Here is a 22,033-nt window from a genome sequence, read left to right as displayed (position 1 = left end):
ACACGGTTGCAGCGGTTGCAGGGGAAAATTGGTTGGTTGGGGTTGGGTGTTGGATTTTTCCTCCTTTGTCTTTTGCCAGTGAGGTGGGCTCTGCGGTCTTCTTCAAAGAAGCTTGCTGCCCGCCGAACTGTGAGGCACCAAGATGCACGGTTTGAGGCGAGATCAGCTCACTGGCAGTGGTCAATGTGGCAGGCACCAAGAGATTTCTTTAGGCAGTCCTTGTACCTCTTCTTTGGTGCACCTCTGTCACGGTGGCCAGTGGAGAGCTCGCCATATAACATGATCTTGGGAAGGCGATGGTCCTCCATTCTGGAGATGTGACCTACCCAGCGCAGTTGGATCTTCAGCAGCGTGGATTCGATGCTGTCGGCCTCTCTGCCATCTCGAGTACTTCGATGTTAGGGATGAAGTCGCTCCAATGAATGTTGAGGATGGAGCGGAGACAACGCTGGTGGAAGCGTTCTAGGAGCCGTAAGTGATGCCGGTAGAGGACCCATGATTCGGAGCCGAACAGGAGTGTGGGTATGACAACGGCTCTGTATACGCTAATCTTTGTGAGGTTTTTCAGTAGGTTGTTTTTCCAGGCGCTATTTGCCTTGAGAGTCTGTTGTCTATCTCGTTGTCGATCCTTGCATCTGATGAAATGATGCAGCCGAGATAGGTAAACTGGTTGACCGTTTTGAGTTTTGTGCGCTGGTAGTCATGTTGGGGAGCTGGCTGATGGAGGACCTCAGTTTTATTCAGGCTGACTTCCAGGCCAAACATTTTGGCAGTTTCCGCAAAACAGGTCGTCAAGCGCTGAAGAGCTGGCTCTGAATGGGCAACTAAAGCGGCATCATCTGCAAAGAGTAGTTCACGGACAAGTTGCTCTTGTGTCTTGGTGTGAGCTTGCAAGCGCTTCAGATTGAAGAGACTGCCATCCGTGCGGTACCGGATGTAAACAGCGTCTTCATTGTTGAGGTCTTTCATGGCTTGTTTCAGCATCATGCTGAAGAAGATTGAAAAGAGGGTTGGTGCGAGAACGCAGCCTTGCTTCACGCCATTGTTAATGGAGAAGGGTTCAGAGAGCTCATTGCTGTATCTGACCCGACCTTGTTGGTTTTCATGCAGTTGGATAACCATGTTGAGGAACTTTGGGGGGCATCCGAGGCGCTCTAGTATTTGCCAAAGCCCTTTCCTGCTCACAGTGTCGAAGGCTTTGGTGAGGTCAACAAAGGTGATGTAGAGTCCTTTGTTTTGTTCTCTGCACTTTTCTTGTAGCTGATGGAATTTTAATATCATAACATCTTATACAATTGAGGAACTGACTGGCATATGTTTCACATTTTCCCCAGATTGAATTGATGCTGGTTTTCTGTTTGTTTGACACTGGGTTTTGTGTTCAGTAAGTACCGGTGATATGATTGAAAACTTTTTTGCCATAAAACTGAAATGTTTACTCGTGGTGTTTATTTTCCAACTCTAGTTGTCCCTGAGCTGTCAAGGGAGTTGAAAGTCAACTAAGTTCGTGACTTTGGTGCTGCATATGGGCAATTTTAGGACATTAATGAACCCGAGGTTTTCACATCAATCTTAGGATTTCAGTGGTTACCATTTTCAGTAACAGGTTTTTTATTTGAATTCAGATTCTAGGGCTGTCATGTTGGGATTTGAAGATGTCTTCAGATCAATGGTCCAGGCTCCTGGATGTGAGCAAGGGGTCTATAATCAGATTAAGTTCTGATTTGTTTCTGCTTTTCATAATGTAAAATCAGAATGAGTTTAGAGATCAAGATGGTTACAAGAGACTGGAAATCAAAGGGACCTTGAGATATCCATTCATGTTCCCACTACTGCAGTTGGGAAACTTGAAGGCAATTACCAAAATACAATTGGAATTAAAAGTTGTGATGATGTAACTAACCTCCTGAGATGACAGTTTGATTCAAAAATGTGCTAAAGGGAAAGAAAAAGGCAGTTTCCTTCCCCGCCCAGTTTGCATAAAAATGGCAGCATGGTTAGCGCCATGCTGCTACAGTGCCAGCGATCGGAGCTGGAGTTCGAATCCCACGCTCTCTGTAAGGAGTTTGTGCGTACTCTGCGTGCTCTGGTTTCCTCCCATCATTCAAAAGCATGCCAGGCAATGTAGGTTATTTGGGTGGCGTGGGCCAAAAGCGTCTGTTACCATCACCAACTCCTCTTTACCAAATCCACAGCTCCGTTGGCTTTCTGTCCAAACTGCCCTAGGACAATGAATACAAGCTCTTGAAGTGCATGGACCAGACCATTTGTATGTGCGTCTTCAAAGAATTAGGAAGCACAATTGATATGAACAGCCATAGACTAGTGAAGCTTGCAAGAGCACCCACTACAAAGGGAGGAGAGGGTAAAATTACAGTCTGAGCTTGTCATTGGGAATATGGCAATTTCTATTGCAGGAATTTGTACTCTGCAAATTGACTGTCGGTGTCTGCAGATAGAAGACGGGTAAAGGATGGTTCTAGTGGTTAAGACCCAGTTCCGTATTCTGGTCAGACCGACATAGCTCGGACCAGTTTGAAGAGGGAGGTTGGGATAAGATTTGAAAAAGAGCAGAAGAATAATTTGGAAGCGTGAAAGGGAAAGAACAAATTAGCGGATGCTCAGTGGGAGAACTGGATTTAGGAATCTGTTGTTCTCAGACTAGAACAGGGCAGCACGGTTAACATAATGCCTTTACAGCGCCAGCGACTTGAATCCTGTGCTGTCTGTAAGGAGTTTGTATGTTCTCTCAGTGTCCGAGTGGGATTTTTTTCCCCCGGGGGCTCCGGTTTCCTCCCACCATTCAAAACATAGCGGGGTTGTAGGTTAATTGGATGTAAATTGGGTGGCATGGACTTGTGAGCTGAAATGGCCTGTGTATTTTTAAGCAAATAAAAGCATTAAGCACAGTACAGGCCCTTTGGCCCATGATGCTGTGCTGACCCAGGCTTAGAGTCTCTTCAATGCTCCTATTGTTCCAGCCTCCACCACCAACCCTGACAATGTGTGCCAGGCACCCACAATTCTGTGTTTATATATTTTTAAAAAAACTTCAGTTGAACTCATAAAATGTGCTGTGGCCTTTTGTAATGGAGATAATTAACTTTCTATGTTGCATTGAATCATCCCATTCTATAAAGTACATGTGAACTTGAATTTTGGGGGTTGACAGGTGTCCTGTTGGAGGCCAGTGGTTCTCAATCTTTTTCTTTCTAATCCTATACCACTTTAAGTATTCCCTATGCCATAGGTGCTCTGTGATTAGTAAGGGATTGCTTAAGGTGGTATGTCGTTAGAAAGAAAAAGTTTGAAAACTACTGTTTTAATTATACCTCATTGACTCGTTATGTGCACAGTTTCAGAACTCCAAAGGAAATGGACCAATGACAATTTTTCTCAAGCAAAATATTTCAGCAACAATCTAGAACTGTGATTCTCAACCTTCCCTTCCCACTCACATCCCACCTTAAGCAATCCTTTATTGATCACAGAGCACTGATAGCATAGGGAATACTTAAAGTGGTATGTGAGTGAGAAAAAAAGGTTGAAAACCTCTGGGTTATGGTAATGTGTCTGATAGAAAGAAGTGTGAAACTTGTGTTGATGCAGGAAGCTAGAACACAAGGCTTTGTTCCCTCCTTTTCTCAGTCAGCTCATCTTTTAAGGTTGACCTCCAGTTGAAATTAACTTTGACTAAATTGCACTTTTGTGCCATTTCGCCTCCTAACGTGGAGAATGGTGTACAGTACAACTCCGATTACCTGAAATCAGATTCTCCAAAATTCTGATTTATCTGAATTTTTTTTGGAGCCGAACTGACTCACAAGTTGCGGGAAAAAAATTCACTCAACGTAAAATTAGAACAACGATTGTCCTCGTTTTAATAACCCTCCCCTCTCACTTTCCATCTCTACCTTCCCCTGTTGACTTTTCTCTCCCACCCTCCTCAAACTGCGTGCCACTGTCTCCCAGCCGTAAGCGATTGGAAGAATCCCTTGTCCCGGCAGCATCCCGGGCAGGAGCGAGTGCGTCGGGCTCCCAGCAGGAGCGCTGCCTCGCTGGGGAGGTACCAGTGATCGACGGCAGCCAACATTTTTTAAAGTGAGACTTAAACATTATTTTAATGCTTTAAAAAGCCTTCCCTTGTTGTTTGTTGTTTTAAATCACTGTTGCAAGTGATTTGCTGTTGTTACTGCTCTGTTTTTAAAAAAAAACTGACCAGTTATCCAAAAACAAATTTATCCGACATAAGCCATTTTGGATAATTGGAGTTGTACTGTATTTTGTCCTTTATATTTTGATTTGCTTAAACACGGAGAACATTAAGTGAGTCGGTAATAGGAGAGGGATTTGATAAACACAAGCAGTGCAGATGAGTGGCTGAAGGGCGCGGGGAATTTGCCAATGGACCTATATTACGTGGTCTCCTGAGGATAAAGAAGGTGAGTACTTCAGGGAAATTACTGGTGCTTCAGAAAGAATGATCATTCTACGTTGTCTCTTTTGGCCAGTACAAGACCCAGCCACAGCAGGCACATGAGAATGGAAGAAAATTCTGCAAAGGAGAGGAAGATTAGTCAGGGAATATTTGCATTTCCTCACCACCTCAGTATACATTTCCTTCAGAAGCCAATTACCACCTACAGCTCGGCTTCCTGACATTGAGAGGAAATCATCTGCTTGAACTAATTGAGGTGAAAGAGCATTCAGATGAACATCTAAGTAAATATCTGATGCTGTGTGGTCTTCGAACGATTTTATATTAAACAGAAGACCCGAGTTTTCTCCAGTCAGCTTCAATGCTGCTCCAGTTTTGTACCTGGAAGTCTTGGCTGATATTTGCTGTAGCAAGAAAATGGTTCAGTTTGTTCTCAATTTCTGGAATATTTTGTGAATTGAATTAACTTGATATCTGAAAGTACTACAAGAGAGCTTGCTGTTGAAGCCCATCCATGCCAGATCACATTTTACAATTGTTCATGCATCATGTCTCTAATTTCTGGAGGTAACAGTTTACATTGTACCCATATGCCCTGCAGTTCTCACCTGCTAACGTGATTATGGAATTTTGGACTGTTTATTGAATTTTGGCGTAGGAGCAAAGGTTTTGTTGACCAAATGGCTAAGATTGCTGCCCATAATGTGGACAATTGTTAGTGTTGTGTAGTGACAGGGAAGCTGTTTGAACTTTTTTTTTACCACTGACGTACAGGTCGAAACTTGGTTAAATTACGGTGCTTCGTAGATCTGATTTCCATTTGTCGGAATGTGGTGGTTTTGAGTGCTTCTTGGGTTTACTGTTCCTTAATATTAGACACTCTCAAGATGATCCAATTGCAGTGTCTGGTCAGGAATAAAGCATCATTGCAATACAGTAAAACTGCCAGTATCTGGCACCTATGGAGATTGCATTTGCCGGATATGCAATTTTTCCGGTTGCCTGAGACTCTTAAATTGCCTGACTAATATGCCCGGTCGCTGGGGTTGCAATGTGCTAACTGCGCCACTGGCATGATTAACTCCCCCTCTCCCCCAAGTTTACAGATAAAGCCTTACTGATATACTTAATAATGTTCTATAGAGCCATAGAACATTGTAGCACAGAAAAAGGCCCTTTGGCCCTTCCTGCCTGTGCCAAATTATGTTTCTGCCTGGCACCTCCATACCCCTCCCATCCATGGTCCAAATTCTTCTTAAACGTTAATGAGTCCGCATTCAGCTGGCAGCTCGTTCCACGCTCCCACCACTCACTGTGTGAAGAAGATCCTCCTCCTGTTCGCCCTAAACTTTTCCCCTTTCTCCCTTCACCCATGTCCTCTAGTTTGTATCTCACCTACCCTCAGTGGAAAAAGCCTATCTACATTTACTCTGTCTATGGCCCTCATAATTTTCAATGCCTCCATCATTCTTCTATGCTCCAGGGAATGTCTGGGCAACATCCTAGTAAATCGTATCTGCCCTCTTTCAATATTATTGATACCTTTCCTGTAGTTGGGTGACACACAATACTCTAAACTTGGCCTCACCTATGTCTTATACAACTTTACCACAACTTCCCAATTCCTGTACTCAGTACTTTGATTTATGAAGGCCAATATGCCAAAAGCTCTCTTTACAACTCTATCTAGCTGTGACATCACTTGCAGGGAATGATGCACCTATGAAAACTCTTACTAGGCAATGATAGGGAGATAATTTGGGAGAGTCGCCCCAGCAGCGAGCTGGTTCTTCATCCTGGGTAATACCATTTCATTCAATCAGCTGCAGCCCGCAGGGCATGATCGGGAAGCTCCACTGGCTGAATATTTTCTCCCATCTTCAACAAGGCTTTGTGTGTTGCTTTGGAGAACGTTTACTTTAACGTGTAGCGGGCCGAGTGAGCGCGCAGCAGGGTGTCACAAACCGTTGCCGGCACGGTTCGCAGAACCGCGGAACAACTATACAAGCAGGCGAATACTTACCTAACGGAGCGGTACTGCATGCTGGAGAACGGCACACTGTCCTGCCGAGTATCCTGCCGGAAGGCGCGGGACGCCCACAAAGATCGATGTGAACCTGCCGGTTCCGCAGATCGGAAGCACTCCAGTGGCCATGTCCTGTGCAGGGTATAAAAGAAGTGAATAAAGTCGGTCTTGTGTTGACCAATCTGGCGTGTGTGTATAACTTTAGTAGCTCTACCGTAGTAGCTGCCACAAAAGTCTTTATAAATTTCTTTGTATTCATTTTAACTTTTAAAATTAATTTATTTCCTTGATTAGCATTAGTTTAGTTTTTAGTTTTTTTGGTTTCATAATATAAGCTGATTAATTGGAGTTTATATATGATGGTTCTAGATTAATATTAATGATATTTTACCAAATTATGAGCAGATTGCTTATAAAGTAATTCATGTGAGTTTTATTTTTCATCTTAATAACATTAGTTAATAATGGTAAACTGTTAATTAGAGCATTTTTAACAGTTATATATAGTTTCATTGTAATTTTCCTTCTTTTATGTTAATGCAACATGTATATGAGATTATATTGAACTCTAAGAAATATTTTTTTTAAATTTTGCTGATTGCTTGAATTCATGGGGATTTTACTGTATCCAAGTTTCCCTGTTCCTCTGACCTGGTACCATGGTCCCAGCATTCCCTATCAACTATCGTTCCCAGTCCCCTTCCTGAGCTCTTCATAAATTGCCAAAAGACATTGGAATGGGTCAAAAGGCCTGATGTGCTGTGGAGAAAAAAGACTGAAAACCTGAGAATTTTGTGATCACTCTTTAACACTGGGGACGTGAGCAAGGGGTTGGGAGGCCACCACCTTTTGCTGCACTTCTGGTGCTCAGTTATTGATGGAAAATGATAAGTCATTCTTTTAACATATTCAACAGTGCAAGTCTAAAAACCTTTTAGCAGGCTTTACAACTGGAAGCAAGGAACCGTTGACACTGAATTCTCGCTGCACACAGGAAGCAAAAATTTATTACCGAGATTGATGTTTCTGTCGAGCTGTGTGTACAGAATGCACAAGGAGACGTGGTGACTTGTTTTGTCAAACATATTAATTTTTTTCCCCACTTTATGAATGAAATGCACAGTTCATCTGAAATTTCTTATTTCATGCCACAGACCCGTAAATAACAGATGACTAGGCAGTTAGTGAGAATAGGGATGGATTATTTAAGGGTTGTTGTGGGAAGAAGCTTGGAAATTGAATCACTGAATTTTGTTTGCCTGGTGCTGAATTCTCACTTGGACCCAGAGAAAAGTAATAGAACATCTATGTAAACTGTTATCTGTTTGATGTGGAACTATGATCTGGCTTATTTATTTATTTTAATTGTTGTGACATTATCTGGGAAGGTTTCACGGAGCCTCAATTAGAACCATGATGCATCCTTTTGGACATAGGCTATCCACAGGTGGCTAACTGTCTATGGGTTTTGTCAATAGGAATTTGACCGTCCAGCCTTTTTTTTTTAAGGGTAATTTTTGCTCATTTAATGCATTATGTGAGACTTATTGCCAGTGGCCATTACCGGCAACTGCTGTTGTGTAACTATGTCCTGCAGGACCGATTTATCCAGCAAATTATGGGGACCTGATAAAATTTCAGTGCGGCTCAGCCCTTTCAATTATGAAAGGATTGATATATTCCAGCCTCTCCTGTTCACGTACGTGGTGATCTTTGTTTTAATTCTGTGGTTTTTGATGGAAAACAAGTAAATTGAGGAAAGTTGGCATTTCATTTAAATATTGCAGGAAATGCTCTTTTCCCTTAGGTTAATTTATTCTCTGATTATGTTCTTTGTATCTCGACCAGATGTTCTATCAGTTCATAAACTGAATATAAAGCAACGTTCAGTCAATGTAATCCTGAAACAGATCAAGCAGCACTTGATTGTCTCCTTTGCGCTTATTTTTTTTACATGATGCCTTTCCAGAAATGTGCCCAATAGTTAAATGTGACAAAATTCCAGGTCTCTCATTCAGTTTTTAAATAATTCGGTTTCATGTGTAGGTGCTCGCTCTGAATTATGATGATGGTCACTAATGTTTTCTTTTGCTGAGCTGAAAGGAATTCTTTAAGCAAGTTTGCGCCTCAGTTGCCGCAGTTTGAGCCTCGTGACTTCAGTGGTGTCGGACTGGAAGCTGCGGAAGAAAAGGTAACGGTGCGCATCCAGTTCAGAATGGCGTGTTGTCCCTCTTGGGGGAGCCTGAGGGGGACCGGTGTCCCCAGGAAATGGCTCTGCTTGTTGCCCCAGGTGACGGTCACAGGGAAGGGAGAACCTCTTCGGGAAACCCGCCCGGCCAGTGCTGTGGTTGCGTTCCACTCTGTGGATCGTATTTATTCCAGTTTCATAGAGGGGGAAGATTTTGTGAACACTTGGCCCTAGAAGGGAAAGAACTACTGTGACTGCAGCCATCTGGGCCAGTGGTGTGAGTTCATTGCACTCATCACAGTCGTTCTAGATGGTGGAAATGATTTAAGTGGCCATGTCCTTTGATTGCTCTATTTGTTTTTATTTCTTGAAGAGCAGTGTCTGCCCTCAATCCAGTGGAGAATCTTAGTTTTTGGGGGATAGATTAATAGGGAGAATTTTTTTTTAAACTTTTCATTATTAAGTCTGATAAATAAAGGGGGGTGGGGTTTAACTGCAGATGACGGATCATATCACAGAACAACATGATCATATTAGAGAAGTATAAAATATCTTGTATAAGGGAATTTTGAGTATTATTTGTATAATTTTTGTATTCAATATTGATTTTGGACATAGAACGAGTTGTGCTTTCATTGTTTAATTATTATAATTATAGAATTTGATGTCTTGAATGAAATAAGTTAATGTAATAATTATGGTTCTACTTCTAATTTGCAATCGATATGTGGCGATTCCATGACTTGATTTATGTTATCATTAATATTGTTAAACACAATAAAAAATATTGCAAAAAGGTGTTGAGGAGCTTGTCCTGATTTTTGTGCAAGGGTGGTTCAAGTTAATGCTGTTAACATTGGAATAGTACAGCACAGAAACGGGCCCTTCGGCCCACAGTGTCTGTGCCGAACCTGGTACCAAATTAAACCAAAGCTTTTGGGCTGCTTGCACGTGACGGCCCTTCCTTTATTCCCAGTGTATCCATCTGTTTATCTAGAAGCCTGTTGTTCTCTCTCCTCTGCCCCTGGCAGCCCATTCCAGGCATCCACCTTTCTCTATATTTAAAAAGAACACTACCCGCTCATGCCCTTTAGCTTTCACCCATCTTGCCTTAAACACGTTATCTAGCATTTGATATTTTTACTCCGTGGACTGCCTACCCTATCTTTGCCTCTCATAATTTTATTTATTTAAGCCCTCCTCTACCTCCCTAACTAGTTGCATGCTTCATCCTCTGAATCTCCAGAGATACAACAGTAGGGAGTGAGCAGCTGAGCTTTCCATTGTCGGAGGCAATCATTTCCTATTGTGTTTCATGAACCAGGCCAAATAGCGCGTTGGTCCATTGACAAGTCCTGAACAGAGCTGGCTAGCATGGAACCTCTCAGCTGAGACCTTTACCACTGATTTATAATCAAGCGAAGGTCTTTGCGGGATCCTCTAAAGATGGTTCAACTGAGTAGTCCTTCGTGAGATGCTCTTGCAGTGCATTCCTGGGGTTAGAATAACTGGGTTTGAACTGTGCCATCTCTGGCTTTCGTTAAGACCACAGATTCTTCTTTACAGCCCCTCTCCTGACCACCGATTAAGATTTCCTTGCCTCTGCTGTTGGTCAAATGTTGCCTCGACATCAGAGGGACTTACTTCCCACTACCCTGCATTGCTCTTCTTTAATACCACATTCGGATTAAAACTGGGTTAGATCTAGACCCAAATGATCCTGTTGAACAAAATATCAGTAAGTGGTAGACACAAATGTGCTGGAGAAACTCAGCAATGTCCCCCTTTGTTCTGCCTCTTTCGACTCCTCGTGTCATGTAAGTTGCACCTTCCACACTGGGTTGGGGTGAGTCTCGAGGCTGGGTAGCAGAGCCATGTCCGTTCCGGTCAAGGGGGATGTAACATCGCCTTGATCTGATTGTTGAATGTGTATGCTCTTGTAACTTCCCCAGTTTCTGTCGGTTTCCCCCTCGTCATCCGAAAGTGTATATTTACCCCCTGTGTATTGTGTGTACGTGTAGAAGTTTGCTTGATATATCAACCCTGTTGACTCAGTTCCACCCCTGAAATAAATGTGTGCTTTGTACCTGCACTTTGGTCTGGTTCTTAACCTGTAGGACCCACACGAATCCAAACAACAATAACTTCTCTCTTTCAAGCCCTATCGTATCCAATAATTTTTTTTCAACCTTCTTTACGTGATGCTATTTTTCAGAGATGGTATAGAGAGGGTATTCAAAGTGTTAAGGATCTTTTCATTGATGGATATTTTGCATCATTTGTGCAACTTCACCTACCCAAATCTCAATTCTAGCATTTTCTTGGGGAATCTCAACTTCAAATTTTGTACATGAGTTTTGTTTTAGTTTAATGTCTTCTTGCAAAGGTTTAATATCTTGTTATTTATGAGAAATTATGTTTAAAACAGACTTCATGAGCTAAAATTAAAAATGTTTGGGAAAACGATCTAAATTTGACTATATCAGATGTGGATTGGGACATAATTCTTAAATTGATTAATACTTCTTCGTTTTGTGCCCATCATTGTTTATTACATTTTAAGGTGGGGTATTTAGACCTTATGTCTAAGGTTAAATTGTCTCACTATTACTGTGATGTGAGTCCCTGTTGTGACAGACATAAGAGCGAAGAAGCGTCATTAATTGGTATGTTCTGGACTTGTCCTAGTCTAGAAAAATATTGGAAGAGGTTTTCCATACTTTTTCAAAAAATTTTTAATATAGATTTAATACTAAATCCTCTTCAGTACAATAGGAGGGAGACTCAGAGTTGTGCTATCTCTTTGGGCGAGGCGTGCGATATTTTTTTCCCTTAAATGGAAGGATACTGCCCCGCCTTCTCGCGATTAGTGGTTGCGTGAAATCATGCCCTGTTTGAACATGGAAAAGAATTCCTTATTCAATTAATAATTCAGATATAAGATTTCAGACTTTGATGGGAGTCACTTCCTTACTTTATAATTTCACTTCAATGTAATTAAATTGTCTGACTCGTATTTTTTCCTTTTTCACGCTTTGTTTTTCTACCTTCATTTTTTTAATTGTATATAGCAGTTGGCAACACTGTTGAGTTTTTCTCCTTTTAATTATTTTTTTCCCTTTTTTATTGTTTCTATTTTTTTCTTCAGGTTTTTATTAGCTTTTGTTATATAAAAATATTTAGAACTTGGGAGTATGAATTATGGATATGATTTTCCACTTATATGCTTTTGATGTACTAAATGTTTTATTAATTTTGTGTAATTATCCATATCATTTTAACAAATTCATTATTTAATTCATTATTAAAATAAATGAAAATAAAACTTGAGAGCTGGGACTACAGAGTGAGTTTCAAAAAAAATTAGTGTCAACATGGTGTCTCAAGTTTAGGATCATTTCTTGCTCACATTCTGCTCAAAATGTCTTGTAGGATTATATTTCTAAAGGCAGACTCATCTGTGAATTTCAAATGTTAGGGAATTGTGTTCATTTATTGGATTTGTGTAACCAAGGTAAAACCTTCAAGGCTGAGCTCTGTGATTGTCTCAGTCCTTCTGTCTGTAGAACTAGTGACAATCTTGGAAAAATCTATATTAGTGATGTATTTAATTACAGAGCAGGTTGAAATTGACAGCTTTTGTGACCTGTCTGTGGACATGAGGTGATAGACGTTTTCATCAACTCGTATTGCTTTAAAATCACTTATTGTTCAAGATAGAATTGCTATTTTAACTTGAAACGCATTTATAAATGTGCTTGACCAAAACAAATTCAAAAGCTGCGTCTTTTATTAGGCTCCAAGGAAAGAAGCTGCTTTATGGTTTGTTGAGATCAGATCAAAATGCTCCGTTTTAAGTGCTGCAACCAAGATTTATTTAGTTTTTTTTTTACTCAGACAGTTTGTTTTAGCTGAATATTAGAAAATCCAGCATCTAAAACCAGAAGTGGTACAGCCACTTTCGTATTCTGGAAGAAATACTTCACTTGCTTCATTTCCGTAGATTTTTCAGTTCCAAATTGAAGTTAGGAGAAACAATCATTCCATGCGGAAAGAGGCCTGTCTGGTTTTGACTGAAGCAAAATAATATATTGAATGGCACTTTGCCTTGTTTCTCATCCAGCTTTTATCACTCATCCAGGGCTACCAAAACAAGGGCAGTACAGTTAATGTAGATGATTGCCATGCTAAAACAGTGGCAACAACCTGGGTTTGGAGCAGCCACTGTGAAAAAGGAGTTTGTACATTCTCCCCATGTCAGTGTTGGCTTCCTCTGCTTTCCTCCCACCCTCCAAAATCATGCAGGGGGTTTAGGTTAATTTAGGAATTTGGGGCAGCAAAGGGCTCGTGAGCTACAAGTGTCTGAAACTCTACATTTAAAAAAAATTACGTGAGTTGGCCTCATGGCATTTGTGATGCTTAGCAACTGGTCTGAAGCTAGTGGCAGTATTTCAAAAGGGATTTGTTTTTTGTTTATATATGGATTGCAAAAGACAAATGGGTAGAAAGTTACTGTGTAGATACAGTGGTTCTCAACCTTTTTCTTTCCACTCGCATCCCTTTAAGTATTCCCTATGCCATAGGTGCTCTGTGATTAGTAAGGGATTGCTTAAGGTGGGATGTGAGTGGAAAGAAAAAGTTTGAAAACCATTGTTTTAATCGCCCCCTCATTGACTCGTTATGTGCACAGTTTCAGAACTCCAAAGGAAATGGGCCAATGACAATTTTTCTCCAGCAAAATATTTCAGTAAGAATTGGGTCTAGAGCAGTGATTCTCATCCTTTTCTTCCCACTCACATCCCACATTAAGCAACCCACAGAGCACCGATGACCTAGCGATTACTTAAAGTGGGATGTGAGTGGAAAGAAAAAAGGTTGAGAACCATGGAGTGTAGCAACTCTTTGCTGACCTTTTGGTGCCATGCTGTGTGTTTCAGTAACATCTGACAAAATAAATAACAATCTAGATAATCCCTGCGCCAGGAGTTTCTGGTGACAGTATTTTGGGCTCAACCATCGTCAACGACCTATCCTCTGTAAAAAGATTAAAATGGGAACAATTTGCATAATATTTAAGGGGACATGAATAGGCCTCTCACTTCTCAAACCTGTTCTCATGTTTATTTGGAGAGTAGCTGACCTGATTGATATGCTCACTGGTGAGGAGTTTCTGCACTTTTGGAGGTGCCAGGTATTGCAAAAGATGTTTAAATTGAAGATCTATTTGCAAATTTAAACAGGTATAAAACAAATCTCATGGTTTTATTGAAAGTGGTGAACTTAAACCTTTGGCCTTCAACTAGCACCATTGACAACAGATTGGCAGGTCCCCTGATAACTCATTGGTTTTGGGATCATGCTGTGCTAAATGGTCTTTGCTTTTGCCTACAAAAGTAATTCAATGGTTGTAAAATGCTGAAAGATGGTATACGGGGTACATAATAGCGCATATGCACGGGTGCGTCAAGCGTCAGTATATGGGAGATGGATCTCAGACACAGGAGGAGAGCTTCAGGATCACCCTTGTAGCTGTGAGCCAGTGAGGTGTTTGGGGAGTTGAAGAATGCAATGTGGTGTCTAGTGAATAATAAAGAAAGTTGACTTCACAGTGCTGAAAGAAACAGGTGAGGGTATTTTTGTGTGTGTGTAAGCTGTGGTGAATCAGTGCTGTTACAATAGCACTTGGTTAAAAAAAGTGTAAATACTATTTCTACCTGTAGTGACTTATGTTCACGATGAAAATAAATTCCAGGATTTTGAAAAAATCTGATTGATGCATCACCTCCCATCTCTTGGAAATGCACTTAACATCCAATTAAGTATTTCTGAAGATCAGCACTGTTGTGTAAACACCAAAGCGGGTGATGGATTCGTATTTGTTAGCTGAAGAGTAGTGATGGGCAACAGGAGAAGCCTGTTCATCAGATTTCGTGGTGACGTTAGCCTGAATGCTCCAGTTCTGCAGCGGGGCTTGGCTTTTGACCTGCAGAGCCAAACGATCAAGAGTGTGAAGCTTGAAAGAAAACTAGAGAAATCAAACCAGAAAATTACTGCGACCAAAGCCTTTGAAACTGGACCTGCAGACGCTTAGTCACGCCAGCTTTTGTGAGTCATGAAATCATATCTCACAAGTCTACCTCCCACAGAGAAATTCATTATAGATCAGTTACTGCCGAAATATTACCATGATATGCCAATTGATCTCATGCCACAATACACACTGGCACAAGTTACTGTTAGTGAAGTATGCAAGCTTTCTGTATATTTTAATGATATTACTTGATGTCTTGCAAAAAAAAAAGCATACTTTGATTTATCTGTCACTTCTTTTTGGTGGCTTTTTCTCTCACAATGCTCGGACTTGTTTTCTTGAAACCTTCCACCTGCTTTCCCTTCACTATTTGTGAAGGCAAAATGAATATTGTTATTTTGTCTGGTGGATTTATAATTCTTCCTGAGGTTGTTACTGCATTGTTAATCTTGGGTAGTTGTCAGCTCCACCACCATAAATCAGCAGTAAAGGGACCTCATCAATGCACTTTTCTGATCAGGTTACAAATGTCAGTCTCCCTAAGCAAAGCAGAGGGGAAAAAAAATCAAAGGTCACTGCGTTTGGTCTTTTAAATGGTATGAAATGTCAAGGGTATAAATAAAGCTGCTTGTCCTCTCCAGATAAAAGTAGACCATTCTTCTTTGGCTTGGCTTCGCGGACGAAGATTTATGGAGGGGGTAAAAAGTCCACGTCAGCTGCAGGCTCGTTTGTGGCTGTCAAGTCCGATGCGGGACATGCAGACGCGGTTGCAGGGGAAAATTGGTTGGTTGGGGTTGGGTGTTGGGTTTTTCCTCCTTTGCCTTTTGTCAGTGAGGTGGGCTCTGCGGTCTTCTTCAAAGGAGGTTGCTGCAGGCCAAACTGTGAGGCGCCAAGATGCACGGTTTGAGGCGTTATCAGCCCACTGGCGGTGGTCAATGTGGCAGGCACCAAGAGATTTCTTTAGGCAGTCCTTGTACCTTTTCTTTGGTGCACCTCTGTCACGGTGGCCAGTGGAGAGCTCGCCATATAATACGATCTTGGGAAGGCGATGGTCCTCCATTCTGGAGACGTGACCCATCCAGCGCAGCTGGATCTTCAGCAGCGTGGACTCGATGCGTGGACAGCATCGAAAAGTAGACCATTCACAATTATAGAAATGCACTGTTATTTTGCAGCAGTGCTGTCTGTTGGATAAATTGGAGACTGTCTTTACTACACAAACAGCATTTATCCTGAAGATTCTGGCGCGATCACTTAAAATCATAAATGTTGGCCAATTTTGCGAAAAGCATGCTTAAAATAAATATTCTCCCTGCAAAAGTGAGTGTTTTTGTGGTAAGTCGTGGAAATTAAATTAAGGGCTTGTTTTGCATTTCTTTTCACTTCCCGTTGATTTGTAATTACAGTTTCCCCATAACTGCCCTCCAGTGATCAACCCAGAGCCCCAATGGCAAGTCACGCTCAGCTGAAATACTTGCCAGGGGGGACTGCCATGAAGGAGCAGAGAGCACGCTGGGAAAGAAAGAGGATTCGGACCGCAAAGGAATTAATTGAGACTGAACAGAGGTACTTCGAGCAGCTGGAGTTGGTTGTAGTGGTAAGGAAGAAATGGAGAGCTCTGCAGAAATGTATGACCACGTGCCATATTCACAGCCTTGCTTTTCAGAAACATTCTTATGACCATGTAACAGATTTGTCTTTTAGTATTTTATAGAGATTTTAAAGGCCAAGGGAACTTTGCAACCAGATGCTCGAGATGCCATATTTTGCACCTTCAAGTCCATACATTCAGTAAATGGGTAAATTATTTTAAAATCCAAATTTTAAACTTCTTTCTCAGTGCACCGCTGTTGTTGATTTCTTGATATGTGGCTTCTGCAGCACTTTCAAGTGCCCTGAGGGTACGTTAAAGGCAAATAAAAATCAAAGAGCAAAATCAAAATGCGTGATCACTTTACACAAGCTAAAACTCTTAAAGGGACAGCTGAGGCCCAGAGTTTTCAGTTGAATTGAGTGAAGCATGCATTGAGAAGGACTGGATGCTCGACCAGTCGAGGAATCAGTTATGTTTGCCTGAATGGGCAGGAGTCCCATTTTTGGTGAGGCCGGTGTAGATCAGCCTTGACCATGTTGAATGGTGGGTGGGCTTGACTCCTCCAGCTATCACATGACCCTTGTTTTAAAGCAGTGTTTCTCAGCCTCTTTCTTTTCACTCACAGACCACTTTAAGTATTCCCTATGCCATCGGTGCTCTGTGATTAGTATTGCTTAAGGTGGTCTGCGAGTGGAAAGAAAAAGTTTCAGTGGGTTTCACCACTGTTTTAATCGTCCCTCATTGACTCGTTATGTGCACAGTTTCATCACTCCAAAGGGAATGGGCCAATGACAATTTTTCTCAAGCAAAATATTTCAGTAACAATTAGGTCTAGAGCAGTGGTTCTCAACCTTCCCTTCCCATTCACAGAGCACCTTAAGCAATCCCTTACTGATCACAGAACACCGATGGCCTAGGGAATACTTAAAGTGAAATGTGAGTGGGAAGAGAAAGGTTGAGAACCACTGTTTTAAAGTCAATCAATGGATTTGATCTTCATTGATGTACCTTCTCTGCAGCTTCTGCTATTTCTGGAGTGTTCTGTGCTTGAAAGGCTTGGTTTATTGCAGTCTGATGGACGACTGTGAGTGGTTTAATCCAAATTTATTATTTGCCATTTTATCTGGTGGCTTATTGAAAACTAGCAATAATTTAATGCGGGGAATCAAATGTAATTTACTTCAGAGATGGAGCCTGCACTGTCCATAAATACCCATGTGAATAATTAACCTACTAATCCCTTACATCCGTTGAACAAAACTGGGGCATCCTGGGAAAACCCAGGGGGGATGCAAAAATCCTTACAAATTATATACGGCACCATGGTTGGCATAGCGGTTAGTGCCAGTGATCGGGCCCAGACCAGGGTTCAAGTCCCGCACTGTCTCTAAGGCGTGGGTACGTTCTCTCCGTGTCTGTGTGGGTTTTCTCCAGTTTCTTTCCTCCGTTCAAAATGTACCCGGGGCGGGGGGTTGGGGGAGTGGTGCAGGTTAATGGGACTCGTGGGCCGAAATGGCCTGTTACCCTGCTGTATGTCTAAATTTAATTTAAAAAAAAAAGTATCTGATTCGAATCTGGGTTGCTGGTGTTGTCATAGTGTTGCCCAATTGTTTATCAGTTTGTGGAGTAAAGGGAAGGATATAAAGGGACTTCAATGGGTATGGACGAGTGCACACGAATACAATGGGTGGAAATTTGAGGGGAAAAGTGAAGGTCGTCCACCAGTGCAAACACAAAACCACGTATTTTTTTAAAAGAAGTGAGAGATTGAGAAACATCACTCCTTAGGAGAACTTAAGTGTCTTTCTTCATATCATTGAAAACTAATGTGCAAGTGAAGCAGGCAGTTTAGAGAAAGCAGAAATGTTGATTTTTATATTATGAGTAAAACTGAGTAATGGTGCAGCCAAGATAGGTAAACTGGTTGACCGTTTTGAGTTTTGTGTGCCTGATGGTAGTCATGGTGGGGAGCTGGCTGATGGAGGACCTCAGTTTTCTTCAGGCTGACTTCCAGGCCAAACATTTTGGCAGTTTCCGCAAAACAGGACGTCAAGCGCTGAAGAGCTAACGTCGAAGTACTCGAGGTGGCAGAGGCCGACAGCATCGAGTCCACGCTGCTGAAGATCCAGCTGCGCTGGGTGGGTCACGTCTCCAGAATGGAGGACCATCGACTTCCCAAGATCGTGTTATATGGCGAGCTCTCCACTGGCCACCGTGACAGAGGTGCACCAAAGAAAAGAAATCTCTTGGTGCCTGCCACATTGACCACCGCCAGTGGGCTGATAACGCCTCAAACCGTGCATCTTGGCGCCTCACAGTTTGGCGGGCAGCAACCTCCTTTGAAGAAGACCGCAGAGCCCACCTCACTGACAAAAGGCAAAGGAGGAAAAACCCAACACCCAACCCCAACCCACCAATTTTCCCCTGCAACCATGTCTGCCTGTCCCGCATCGGACTTGTCAGCCACAAACGAGCCTGCAGCTGACGTGGACATTTACCCCCTCCATAAATCTTCGTCCGCGAAGCCAAGCCAAAGAAAAAGAAGAAAACTGAGTAACAATGTCCTCTTGCGATTTTTACCTGGCTTTGGAAAGATTGCACTGAGAGTACTCCGGGAAGTTTTGGTTTCCTTACATAAAAGGGATATGCTTGCCATGGAGAGAACCTAATGAGGTTTCACTGCTGGTTTTTGAGAAGGTATGCTTGGCATCTGACAGAAGATTGATCACTACCATTCTCTCCAGTTTTCAGGGATGAGAAATTTTTATTGGATAGGTACTGCAGAGTTCTTGCCCTGGTTGTCGGGGGTGGTGAAGAGAAGACACTTCCCCTGGCTGAGGTGTGTGGACCAGGCGTGGAAGATTGGGAAGGCTATGAATGTCTGAGTTGAGGAATATTTCAGGTTACTGGAAGGGGGGGGGGGGTGCGGGTTCTACCTTGGAGAGTTCATTCAGCACAACAGAATTCTCATTAATAAGGAATATGTGGACAATGCAGGTGGGCAGATCATCCGTGATCTTTTTGAATGGTGGAACAGGTTGGAGTAGTGGGTTTACCTTAGCAGGTATTGGGTAGCCAAACTTGCTTAACCACATACAATAACTTCAGATATTTGAGAGCCACAAGACATGAAAAAATATTGCATAGACATTTTTACTCTTGCATGCACATATTGTTACAAACATTTTATATAAATATTAAGAAATACATCCATGTAATAATATTTATTCATAAAGCTTTTAAAATGCTAATTTGTATTAGTTTCAATCATCAAAATACATACCAAATTTTTGTTTATATTGTTAAGTCCAAGTTGAGCACGTTGGGACTTCAAATGGGTGGGTGGCCAGCCACAGCAGAGTAGTAAATCAGAGTTCAAGGCATCAGGAGCTCAGGTAGTAGGGCGGCTGGGACATCAAAAGCTCGATTGACCCACCAGGCAGGGCCAGGTACCAGTCTGTGCTCCAGGTGTTGGGAGCTCAGATGGAGGGGCAGCCGAGGCATCGGGTGCTTGGATGGGAGGGTAGGTCCTGGTGGTAGGACCATGATCCAGAGCTCTGGTGAGCAGGTGGCTCGGGGCCCAGGAGAGAGTCCAGGGCATCAGGAACTGTGGATGACTGGGGCCTAGGCGAGAGTCCGCGGTCGGGGAGTCGGGAGCTCTGGAGTGCAGGCAGCTGAGATCACACTTACACATCCGCTAATTTCACTGCCACGCACTTCACAATCTCACGATCGCAAGCCACACCCACTAACACTACCATTGTGAGCACTGGCTCGTACGATTTCCTGTCTCAGCCAACATATTTCCGCAGTTGCACATTATACGTCAAAGAGCTGCCTGTGGCTCGCTGGCCATGGTTCAGCCACCCCAGCACTGACATTTTGGGTCTGGATTGAGTTGCAGCATTCGAAAACAAAATGGGAAAATGTGGATCGTTTTATAAATTGGGCAGAATCCGTAAAGATGGAGGGGAAAAGAAATTAGTGTCAGAACATGGGGTCATTGATCTGAAAAATTAGCACTGTTTCTCTCTCCACAGATGCTGCCTGACCACTGAGAATGTGCCACATTTTCTGCTTTTCGACATATTTAAACACCTGCAGTATGTTCTGAGAAAAGCAGAGTATACTTGGTATTCCAAAATTACTGCAACTAAAAGGCTCTCTTGTAATCTACACGGCCAATTCAGTCTCCACCCAAGTCAGACCCTACTTGTCAGATTCCAAATGGAAAAAAGCATAGGTGGTCTGGGGTTTGTGTGACCAGGAGCTGAAAGCAGCACTGTTTTCCCAACCTTGTTGAGTGTGATTTTGTTGAATCTGCCTTTGCCACAGAGAATAAAGTATTAATTTTATAAAGTTTTAAAAGAATAATTAGAATGTGAGACATGCCACTCTACTTCGGACTTTTTTTTGGGATCTCATGCAGGAGTCTGTTGGGTGATCTTCAGGATGGAAAATTTGGGATGGGCTTTGACAAATTCTGCCCTCACCTTCAGCTGTACATCACTTACACAGACAATATGGAACATGCTCTCAAAGTCTTGCAGGTAATTCAAGCCATAGTAATCCATTGGGGGTATGATTGCAATGATGGATTGAAATGCATGTAAAAAAAATAATTTAAATTTGTTGTTCACTCAGTGACTATAGCCGTTTTCAGGTGCTTGGACGCAGGTAATGCGCCGGCAGACACGGCTGGGGGAGTGCAGCTTGGGATGTTTAGGTGGGCACGGGAGAAGATGCCCTTCGGTCACCTGACCGTGCCGGCTGAAGGAGAGCCGCATCTGGGCGAACGCAGGCTCCAGTGGACGGGCTGTGTCCTGTGAGCATATTTAGGAAACTCGCTTCTGCCCCTAGAGAGAAACACTTCACTGATCTCACCCAACAGAGAGACTGCTTTAAGAAAGCACACACGAATACATTTGCAGAAAGCAAAGGATGGCGATAGAGACTTTAAAAAAAAAACGAAAATACAAACTTTATTTGAAGTGCTGGCTGGTGCTGCAGATGGGAAAATGGTGATGGCTGGAAATGAATTGCAAGCCTCTATATTGTGTATATCAGAGCACTTCTGGTAATGAATGGATGGCCATCACTAATGTAAATAAATCAAATTACATTATAGAGAGTTAATAATTTCTTGATTGTTTTCCTAATTGCGTTGAAATGTCTTGTATGTACTTGCAACTTTCGTAGACCCCAGGTTTCTGTAGTCACTGCTACGTTCGCGTTCAGGGATGTTCCGAGCCGGAGAATATATCTACCCGAGGAGGGTTAGGTAGGTGCTCCTCCTGGCCGGGTTCTCCACTTTCAGGTCACCACCCAACAGCCCCATTGGGGTAGAATAGGCGGCTTTACAGTCGGGTATTCCGACCACCTGAAAGTGGCATATGTTGAAAAGAGGAAGGTGTCTTAAAACTGAAATCAGTCCGTTGAAATTTCCTTAACGAATTCTGATGTTTCTCAATTTTCTTTGCGCCCCCCCCCCCCCCCCCCCCATTTTGTTCTGAAGGAGCTGACTTGCTCCTTTAAAGGTTGAAGGAGTAAAATCAGAGTCACCTCTTTGACAGTTTCCAACCTGTGTGCTTATTTATCTCTTTGAGACCCTGAGCTAGAGAGAGAGATATCACTGTCTTAATTAAGAAGAAGGATGTGACCATGGTAAATTGACTGATTTCATTGATTAAGGACTAGCTGCACAAGTAACATTGATTTTAACAGTGGGTCTACATAAATGTAATTGTTGGAACATG

The 22,033-nt window shown here is 42.4% G+C and overlaps 1 protein-coding gene across 1 annotated transcript in view; it reads left to right on the top strand.

The window, feature by feature from the left end:
• Positions 1–22,033, top strand: part of arhgef39 (Rho guanine nucleotide exchange factor (GEF) 39) — a 72,379-nt gene that overhangs the window by 17,451 nt on the left and 32,895 nt on the right. Inside the window, exons 2-4 of the mRNA XM_069907480.1 lie at positions 16,090–16,280; positions 16,388–16,482; positions 20,707–20,827. Coding sequence (XP_069763581.1) covers positions 16,131–16,280; positions 16,388–16,482; positions 20,707–20,827 — 366 coding nt within the window. The 5' untranslated portion in view covers positions 16,090–16,130. The remainder of the gene's footprint in view (positions 1–16,089; positions 16,281–16,387; positions 16,483–20,706; positions 20,828–22,033) is intronic.

This window comes from Narcine bancroftii, chromosome 13, assembly GCF_036971445.1.
Source record: "Narcine bancroftii isolate sNarBan1 chromosome 13, sNarBan1.hap1, whole genome shotgun sequence".
Classification (NCBI taxonomy): Eukaryota; Metazoa; Chordata; class Chondrichthyes; order Torpediniformes; family Narcinidae; genus Narcine; species Narcine bancroftii.
Note: the sequence above shows the minus strand (reverse complement) of the source record. Positions and strands in the feature narration are given on the sequence as shown.